The sequence below is a fragment of the Thunnus maccoyii genome, chromosome 17 (genome assembly GCF_910596095.1).
Source record: "Thunnus maccoyii chromosome 17, fThuMac1.1, whole genome shotgun sequence".
NCBI classification, from domain to species: Eukaryota; Metazoa; Chordata; class Actinopteri; order Scombriformes; family Scombridae; genus Thunnus; species Thunnus maccoyii.
The window spans coordinates 1,116,912-1,127,500 of NC_056549.1; the positions used below are offsets into that span (position 1 = coordinate 1,116,912).

General features: G+C 39.5%; 1 protein-coding gene across 3 annotated transcripts; it reads right to left on the reverse strand.

The window, feature by feature from the left end:
* Positions 1-2,144: 2,144 nt before the first annotated feature.
* On the reverse strand, positions 2,145-7,273 carry LOC121881942 (vegetative cell wall protein gp1-like). 3 transcript variants are annotated; one of them, XM_042389800.1, is made up of 2 exons: positions 7,047-7,273; positions 2,145-3,093 (listed from the first exon to the last, which is right to left on the reverse strand). In XM_042389800.1, the coding sequence occupies exons 1-2, from the start codon at positions 7,143-7,145 to the stop codon at positions 2,716-2,718; spliced, it is 477 nt and encodes a 158-aa protein (XP_042245734.1). In that variant the 5' UTR covers positions 7,146-7,273; the 3' UTR covers positions 2,145-2,715. The 3 variants fall into 3 exon arrangements, with proteins under 3 accessions (XP_042245734.1, XP_042245733.1, XP_042245735.1); XM_042389799.1 differs by having other exon boundaries at positions 2,145-3,096; XM_042389801.1 differs by lacking the exon at positions 7,047-7,273 and adding an exon at positions 6,522-6,586 and having other exon boundaries at positions 2,145-3,096.
* Positions 7,274-10,589: the final 3,316 nt, after the last annotated feature.

Sequence of the window (10,589 nt, forward strand, 5' to 3'; positions counted from 1 at the left end):
TGCCTTAAAAAAGGTGATTTAACTGAACTTTAGTTTAATAATTAGTTCAAAGTCATCAATTAATTCACCAGAGTTCAGTGTGAAGAGACACTCGTTAGCAGCCTCGTTAAGTAAATATACATCAGGAATGTACAAGGGAGTCAATTTAATATGAAACTTCATCATTTTAAAAAAAAACAACCATAATTTATCTTCATCTTTAATGCTGAGAGCAACAAAAAGACCCGAAACACCTGAAATATAAACTTTAAACTTTTCTTAACGCAGAATAAATATTTAAACTATAAACTTTACTTGTGTGCAGCTGATACACGTTTCTGTGCTTAGAGGATGTTTTGGGTTAAATTTTTATTCATATTTATTCAAAATTACCAGAAGAAGTTGCGTTCTTCATATATTCAGTAACATTCCTGGAACTCATGACGGCTGTATGAAAACAGGAGTCTTCATTTAAATGAGGTCATTTTAAGGTATTTCAGTCTTTTTCATTTGTTTAACATGTTTTAAAATGAGATTTTATTTTTATTTTACGATGGTTGGACTGAAAAAATTCAAACAATTTCCAAAGTAATTATCTGTATTTTTAAAATAAATCTCTGTAGAACAACTAAAAGTTTTTTTACTGATATTTGACGGTTTTTGCGATTTGTTTTTTTTTTTTTTACAGTGTAGGAACATAAGACCATCATATAGTGAATCCACATGTTTCACCATTTTATAAAACAACTAATCGATTAATCAAGAAATCAAAGCTGCTTCCTGTTTGATGTTTTTCTCTGAAGGTTAAATTTCTCCTTCACAGAAACTTCTTTTCTCTCTTTAATGTGTTGATGAACTGTTATTTTCCTCCCGTCCGTCCGTCAGCGGCTTCACTTCAGGAACTGACATTTCAGTTTCCTCTCATCTGATTTCAGAGCTCGGTGGCGGCGGCGGTGGCGGCGGCAGTCGCCCGGAGGCGTCCGGCCCTCGAAGCCTCTGTGGTCAACGCCGCCGAGAGATAAACTGATATCTGAGTCTGTAAATGTCAGACGAGTGGACACACAGGAAACTCAGAGTCTCACAGTCCCCAAGATAAAAAGTTTCATTTCAAAGGCAAATAAATCCAGCGCTGAGGAAGAGGAAGAGGAAGAGGAAGAGGAGGGTGATAACGGACGTTAACTCTTTGAGTCTGTCTATTGATCTGTGAACATACTGAGCATGTTTTATTTACAGTAACACAACTTTATTTATACATCATGTAGAGACAAACTGGAATAAAATCAATTTACATTCTTACATTTGTGTGTTTGAAGAGAGAAACTATATTTTACCACGTTGAACTGATCTATAATAATATTTTCACTAAAGATTTGTACATTTTTAAAGACGCTTCTGTTCTGGAAGCTTTAAACGTCGTTAAACCAACTAAATGATCATTTAAACTCGTAGCTGAGTTTAATAAAAGGAGATGAACCCGGAGACGAGAGACTGATAAATGAAGCTGAGAAGGATCCAGCTGCAGACTCACATCTGTGGAGGTCAAAGGTCACATCATCACTCCCTTTATCTTCGTTTCTCTGTAAGTTTTATTAACCAGATTTAAAAACACTCACATTTCTCTGCTCAGGTAAAGAAGAAGCTAAATATTCTTTGTTGTTGTTTGTTAGATGTGAAAAAATTCTGGTCGTCACGGCAACCAGGGTGAAATGTCTTTTTATTGTCTCGTTTGTGGGTAAATAAACCGGCGTTCAGGAGGAAGAGGTGAAAACAATCTGTCCTCCTCCTCCTCCTCTCTGCTCGCTCTCTGACGGCTCTTAATTAGCGTTTGTCACCTGACCGGCGCCATGGAAACGCTCGCCATCGGTTAACTGTCATCCATTAACCTCATCAATCTGTGGAAGGAGACATTTTCACTTCTGTTTGTTTAATAGTAAATCTCATTATTCACTCTGAGAGTGTTTGCAGACAGATTTATGTGGAAGCTGATACATGATTAAACTCTGATTATTCTTTAATATTTTACATCATTTCACATCCTGATGGAGACGATGAAACCAGAACCCCAAAAGATCTGATGGAAGCAAATTACATTCATTCATAACGCGGTAATATTCTGATAATAAAGAAGTAATAAAGTCACATCATGGTAACAACAACGAGTATAATGTAGTAATATGAGGCAGAACTGTTTATTGAGGGTAACAACACAGTAACCTGATGACAACAATAAGGTTACACTGGTGAAATATTTTGATTAAAAATGATAATATGGTGACATTCATGGGATAATAACCTGATAATTATGTCAACTCAAGTCAATTTTATTTATATAACCCAAAATCACAAATTAGTCTCAGGAGGATTCACAGTCTGAACAACATCCTGTCCTCAGACCCTCAATTCAAATAATAAAAAACTCCCCAAAAAAACCCTTTAACAGGGAAAACATGGAAGAAAGTTCAGGAAGAAGAACAGAGGAGGATCCATCTGCAGGACGGACCGACAGGAAATAGAAACAATAGAAGACACATTACAGAACACAGCATTCAACAGGATAACAGCATCATAACGGATTAACAATATATATGAAGAATGTGATGAAGAGGACGCTGAGCAGAATAGGACCTGAATCATGTGACCTCTGTCACCATGGAGACCTGGCAGGAGGACAGACAGCGGAGACTCACATCACACCGTCACACACACGAAGAAGAGACAAGAAAACAAGACAAGACATCAGAGAGAGACATGAGGCTGAACTCCTGCAGGAACTAGATCCAAAACCTCAGGACATGGCAGGGAAGCAGAGCTGGTCCAGGATGGGTGCTGGTCCAGGATGGGTGCTGGTCCAGGATGGGGTCTGGTCCAGGATGGGTGCTGGTCCAGGATGGGTGCTGGTCCAGGATGGGTGCTGGTCCAGGATGGGGTCTGGTCCAGGATGGGTGCTGGACCAGGATGGGGTCTGGTCCAGGATGGGGTCTGGTCCAGGATGGGTGCTGGTCCAGGATGGGGTCTGGTCCAGGATGGGTGCTGGTCCAGGATGGGGTCTGGTCCAGGATGGGTGCTGGTCCAGGATGGGTGCTGGTCCAGGATGGGGTCTGGTCCAGCAAGAGACTCCTGAGAGACAAGAGAGGACACTTATGTGTTTGTGGAACAAATAAACAGAAAAATAAACTTAGAGAGATACAATGAGAGGCAGAGGGCCAAGAAGTGAGCCCTGAGGTACTCCATATTTAACATCAGAGAATTTAGATGTAAGATTATTACAGAAGACACACTGTGTGGCTGTGAGGCCAGAGACATCAACATTACAATTTAGTCTAATAGTAAACAGTGATCGATGGTGTAAAAGCTGCACTGAGATCCAGTAACAGAAGCACAGAGATGGAATCTGCATCCAAAACAAGTAGAAGATCATTAACGTCTCTGGTTAGAGCAGATTCAGTGGAGCGACAGACCCCAAGAGCCGATTGAAAAGATTCATATAAATTATTTTCTTTTATATGAGTCGACAGAATGGAAGATTAGAGACTGGTGGATAGTTATTAAGAGACCCTGGATCGAGGTGCAGTTAGAGGTTCGACCACAGCCTGAAAGCCTCCGAGGACAACATCAGTCGTAAGTGATAAATAAACAATATACAGCATCGTAAGTCCCAGAAAAAGCCAGAAGTCTGTGATGAAATTGATAAAATTGGACTCATGTATGGAACAGAACCTCTCCATTCAACTAAGGATAAATTAAATCAATTCAAAATAAGAAATAGTTTACATTATAATTCAAATCAGCTGTTTAAAACCAGTTCTTCAGCATCAGAACAGAAGAACTACGAGTATATAAACTATGAAAATAACATGAAGATATAAAATGAAATGTATGTTTCTCTCAGAGGAGTTCTGGATCCTCCAGCTCGTCTCTCCTGGATGTCAGAGAAGATGCAAACAGACAGAACAAAGAGCGAACGCCTGCAGTTTGTTGTTGTGATGATCAGCTGAACTCCGGCTGAACCGAGCCGTCACACTTTAAATAATTCTCTGATCAAACAGGAAGTGATGAGCGGTGAACGCACGTGCATGAATTTATAATGTGGAGCCGAGAAGCAGAAGTTTCACCTGATGGATCACAAACAAACATCAAAATATATAAAAAGATTCAGCTGCACTGTGTTCAGTGCTAATTTAGCCAATATTAGCAACACGCTAAACTGACAGTGAAGATGAAACATTATCAACATGTTAGCTTGATCATAGTTAGCATGTTAGCGGCGCTCAGGACTAAACAGGAAGCAACAGTCAGTTCTCTTCTGTCCTCTCTGGACTTCCTGTTTATTCTCTCTGACTTTTACTGTCTGATATGATTGAAGCAGCCAGTTATAAGTCATCAAAAGAAAATGTGAATTAATGTTTGTTTCCATCTGCAACATATTTAATGAATATTAATAGTTTAGCACACCGAAGTAAACAGTTGGTGGCTGATTCTCCTGTCGAGTGTGGTAAAACACAGAAAGAAGAAGATGTAATTAACAGATTAAACTTCCATGCATGCCTATTTCAGAGCAAAAAACTTAAATGAAAATGTCTGCAGCTCCTGAACCACAGTGACTATCAGCATAAATGAAAACATATCAGTCAGGAAATCCTCCCAACGCTTCACTCGAGGTGATACAGAAACACAGCAGCGGGTATCTGAAGTCAGTGAATCAGGGCCGCCTCCATTTGGCGCCATTTTGGTGCCCCAGGTGAGATTAGGATTTGCTTCAGAGTGGTGCAGGTGGGAGATCAGATGTAACTTCTCCAGCAGCTGGAGGACAGTTATTGAGTAGATATCAGCCACATGTAGCTGTGAATAGAACAAACTGCTGCAGCCAGTTGCACCAGCTCTAAGTTCAAACTTCGTTATAACATAAATTATTACAAAGTTGTGATTTATGCATCACTAAAATAATATTTATGTGTGTGTTTATTTGTTACTTAGAGTTATGTTGTAACAAGTGATGTTGTACAGCATCATTGTTTCATTAATTGCTGCCATTTTGCAACACAGTTATCCAGTAGAGACCTAATTTATTGATATGTGTTAGTATGACTTTTATCTGACCCTATATACTTTACTGATTTTAGATGTTGGACATGTGACATAAACATTCCATAATCTGCATGTCATTTTAGGTAATATGATAGAGCCCTTCTTGGGGGGACCTTTAAATACAAATAATGGGTTTATGGTCAAGTTTGGAACTGTTCCAGATGTGGTATGTAATGATACATAATATGTTGGGAGGTAGCTGTCAACCACTTGATTGGAGGGCTCCCAACTGACCTAGTGCCCATGGAAAACCTATGTTATTCATGTGATAAGATACAGATGTGTAACCCTATATAAGCTATGCACCGACAGTGGTATGGTGCCCAGACCATCTTTGTACATGGAATGGACCCGATGGCCATCGTCTAATAAACGTCTTCAAAATAAGAACTTCGCCAGCTCTTCCTTTGAACGATATCATCACACATCCTTCCTTTCGATATGATATTTCAGTATTGATCTAGTTTACTACAATGTGCATGGTAACCATGACGATGGAACTCTATCTTTGATAGTGGATTGGCCGCTTGCCTTAGTTACGACTTCACGTCCAAACAGGTTACGCTCCAAGTAACCACGGTGCGACCAATTTTAGTGGCTGATTTAATTTAAAACTAATCAGCAGTTTCTAACCCTCGAGTGTCGACTTTACACCCTGATTAAGAAGAGAACTTACACATAGCTGGTGAAACCCAGTGCAGAAATCTGTTTTTATGGATATAGTTTTAGCCGTTATTATTGATTTCGGTCGTCTAGGAAGGAGCAGTTATCCAGATAGCTAGTTACTGGTTTCCATTCAGATTCATATCCTTCAGTTTGTAGGGCTGCACAGGGAACCTTCTGATGCAGGGTTCAATTTAACACGGACCTTTTACATAGGCATAACAGGCAATGAAAAAAGAGCAAGAGAAGACAAAAGGCAGGAAACCAGCGATCAAGGCCAAAAGAAGGGTCTTGCGTTGAAAGGCAAAGAAAAATGAAAGGAATCAGTCCTCTGAGGACTGTCTGGTGTGTGATGATGATGTTGCCTCCTCTGTTCCTGGTGAGAAATGGGTGAAGTGTGTCCTCTGTGAGGGTTGGACACATGAGTTGTGCACTGAGGAGTATGAACATTATATTTATCATGAATGTGACAAATAGTAAAACTGACTGACTGAATGAGTTTGTGAGTTAGTGACAATCCAGTTATAGAGGTGCTTTGCATCTAAACAAAGACTGATACAATTCTAAATGAATGAACAAATCAGTTTACACATAGCAGAGTAAAATTAATCCCCAGCTAAAACCCATCTTAAACAAACACTTCCTGTTCCCTGTATGTAGACTATAGGCCTTTATAAAAATTGTTTAAAAGAAGACTGATAGGACTGTGTTGACCTGTTTTTTATATTGCTAGATAAATAATATTGGTCAGCTGATAAAGGTATTTTTTGTTCCATATGTTGACATTAACTTACTCCATAGGCCAATCCTTATAAACCACATAAATTAGTTAGTGTTTGTCATGTTTGGTCATTTTGACCTTGTTAGTTTTTCAGGTTTGAGGTTTCGTCAATGTTCAACACCCGATCTCTTGTCAGTATTCATTTATATTTTGACTTGTGGATATACTCCATTTATCTACATCCATCAGTCCATCCCTTTGAATATCCATCGCTGATCTATGGCCTATAGTATATAGATAGAATTATATATAGATAAAAGACTTTTCTAGTGTTACAACTAAACCCGATTACACAATAACAGAAGGTCCTGGAAACTAACCTCAAGTGTTCATTTGCAGCAGAGATGTGTTTGTTGATTGTATAAAAACATGATTATATTTAAATGTTTTTTTTAATTATTTAACCAAAACCAAAATGTGTTAGCTGAGTCTAGCATCATTATCTAGCATTAGCTTTGTTGCTACCTAGCTAGCTGCTTCTACAAATGAAACGTCTTCACACAAAACTGCATTTTAACATTAACATGAGACATCATACCTCTATATTAGGCTTCTTTTCTTCCTCCTCTCTTCTCCGTTTTCTTCCCAGTGCACCTGAATGTTTGGAGCTTTTCATTAATAAATAAAAAGTGAACATAGATATCTGCGTCTTGACAGCTGTCTGTCAGTCAGTCACTTCTTACATCCTCAGCTGTCTGTGATCAAACGGTAACTCATCCCCCGCTATCAGTGCACACAGTGCAGACCAGAGCAGATGAAAAACTGTGAGGAGCAGGAGTGAAAAGTTTATTTCTTGTTACCTCAAGGCAGAAAATGAGGAAGGGCGCCAACCGGTGAATATTTATTTATTTATTTGTCCTTTAAGGGCGACCAGCAGCCACCAGAATGTGGCGCTCTAGGCGACCCACCTGTATGGCCTTTAGCTTTACATGAAACATGAAAACTTTGGTCCTGCTAAAATAAAAATGTGTCTTCAGTCTAATAACATCCTGTTATAACAGTTCGATTTAAGACCCAGATGCACACAGACCAGGAGACACAGGGAGGGTTTAAGGGCCGTTTATTGTAGTTTGAGTTGAAGATGGATCTGATGGCCCAGCGGAGTGCTCTTTGGTTCTGTATGTGGTAAAGAGGCTGAGAATGGAAGAGTGGAGCAGGCAGAGGGCCTGAGGCAGAGCAGACAGGGGATCCAACTGGTAACCAGCAGTGAGGACAAGGCAGACGTGGCAGGTGTACTGGGAGCTGGACTGGTGAACCTGAGGCAGAGAACAGAGTTAGCAGGAGGTCAGAGAAACAAACAAGGAGCTTACAAGAAGCTTGGCCGTAGCATCTGTACCACATTAATGACGGAACAACAGGCGGAGTGTGGAGAGATGAACCGGAGCTTCATACTGGTGTGGATGGTGGAGCTGGTGAGTAGATGCAGGTCTGTACCATGAAGCAGGATTTGAGGTTAGCGAGGTAACTTCAGGTGTAATTCTGAAGTGGTTCACTTCTCATCGGGGTTCATCACCATGGTAACTGATGCTGAACAGCTGATCAGATCACAACCTGTCGACACTGCGACCACTGACCAATCAGATCACTGGAAATAAAGAGTCATCACTCCTACAGGATCCCGACATGGACAAAAGTCCTGAGTTACAATAAAGTGAAAAGTAAAAAAAGATCAATATATATTTTTATAGATCAGCAGAAACGTTTACGACACTAAACACATATTTTAATAGTTTAATAGTGATTTTACTCTCTGATTCATGGCTGCAGTCAGAATAACATCAGACAACTGCAGATAAACACCAGAGATCAATAATCCTCACTGTTCATTGGCTCCATGATTATAAATCATCAGTCATTAAATACTTTTACACTCTTTGCTTCAGCAGCAGAAACAGTCTGACGTTACTTTAAGTTTGTTATGTGACATATTCAGATGGTTTCTAAACAGTAAAAATACATTTTTACTATTATTTACTTATCACGTTTACATTCACTTGGTTGAATCTGCAGGTTCTTGGTTTCACTGTTTCATCTCATCTCATATGAAGAACTTCATTCATGGTTCTGATGATGTCGCTCGTTATTAACAACCCGCCTCTTTCACATGAACGAGCTCGCAGCTGTTAAACCAGAGTTACTGAGCTGCTTGATAACAGCTTCATAGTTCTGGTTATCTGGACGGTAAATGTTAGACTCAGTGAAGCCAGATAACCAGAAGATATCCTGGATATGTTGAACCTGGAGGTCTCACCCAGCATCCGCCCACACAGACACAGAGAGGCAGACTGGGGACAAACATGGAACACAGGAAGAGGGAAATATAACTGACCTCCCAACACTGCCGGTGTGTCTGCAGAGACGTTTGAGTCCAGATGGACTTAAACACGTCCTGATTACAGAAAATCCACAAGAGGGAGAGACAAACTTCATGATGATGAAGGATTAATGATGAAGAGTGAAGCTTTTTGTTTACTCTTGTATTTTGTTTTTATTGACATGGAGGCGGCTGTGAGGGGGCGGAGCTACAACTCATGAATATGGACGAGTTTTCAGTTTCATTCCTGCTGATAATTCAAACAAATTAAACCTCTGAGACACAAAAAAACAACAGACGTGGCAACAAGCCAGCTTATTAACACGCCAACAATCTGCGTGTGTGTGTGTGTGTGTGTGTGTGTGTGTGTGTGTGTGTGTGTGCTTTAGTGCCTTTAATTGTGACAAACAGCTGCTGGTTGTTCTCAGCGGAGCGATGCAGTAATGAGTTTTATTTGTTGTTGTTGTTTTACTTTATGAGCAAATTCTTTAATGTTTTGTTGCTTGTTGTGATTTCAGGAGTCGAAGTCGGTGAAAAAGAGACGAAAACAGTTCAGACTATTAAAAGACTGATGAATAACTTTGTTGTGCAGTCGGCTGCAGTCAATCATTTCATTACTTAGAAACTACAGTTCATCAAAGTGCTTTACAATCAAATAGAAACACAGACAAAGTGATGAAGGTCATTCAAGAAAAATGAATAAAAGTGTAGAATAAAATAAATAAAAATGGGATTAAAATATTAAAAACACAACAGAAATAATAGATAGTGAATAAAAACAGACAATATTTATGTCTCATGATGAAATATTAAAGGCATAAACATCTGTTTACGTTGCCGTGGCAACATAAATGGCTCCATTAATAAAGAGCATCAAACTGAAACTGAACCGGTGAGTTTAAAAAGTGAGAATAATCCTGGATTATGTACCTGCTTCACCTCTCTGTGCAGAAATCATCTTCATCATCATCAATAATAGATGATCAGTGAGGTTTCAGTTTCCTGAGCTCGTCTGCAGGGACTCATTACAGAAACATCAATGAGCTTCAATTATTCACTGAGCTGCAGGTTCTGATTTATTCTGCTGGAAAAACCCTTTAAAAAAAACAGAAAGATTAACTTTATCGACACTGAGCTCACATACGGTGTGAAGAGGAGCAGGAGGAAGATTGGAGATTTTATCATGTGACGTCATTTTAATGAAACCAAACAGGAAGTTCAGTCCTCGAGTTTCTGTTGCTTCTTGCAAACCAAAGACGTCACTTTGTGTTTCTTCTTCCAGTGTTTCACTGATTAAATTTGTTTATCTCTCTATTCTATATATCTAACCCTCAATATATCTATATCTCTATATGTCTATATATCTATATCTCTACATCTCTATATCTCTGTCTCTATATGTAAGTGTCTCTATCTCTTTGTCTTTCTCTCTATCTCTGTGCCTCATCCATCTAGATCTCTTTTTCTTTATCTGTATCTCTTTCCGTCTCTTTATATATCTCTATCTCTCTATTTGTATCTTTCTCACACTCGTATGTATTGATGAATATTTTATTTCTGTCGTTAACACAGACGGTCGACCTGTTGATTCAGTAAAAGTGTCTGAAGAGGAAATTCATCACAACTCGCTCACCTTGTTCATATGTTTAACCTGAGCCAGCAGAAGAAGAAAACATAAGGGACTGTTGGTTATTTATGGGGGGGGGGGGGGGGGGGGGGGGGGGGGGGGGGGGGGGATGGGATGGGGGTTTTTATCTTAACTCAGCA

Excerpts from the sequence above, each read along its gene's own strand:
- LOC121881942 (XM_042389799.1), bottom strand. The coding sequence starts at position 7,145 with ATGTTCACTTTTTATTTATTAATGAAAAGCTCCAAACATTCAGGTGCA. Across the intron at positions 3,097-7,046 it reads AAAAGAAGCCTAATATAGAG|GAGTCTCTTGCTGGACCAGA; the intron begins GTATGATGTCTC and ends CTTGTCTCTCAG.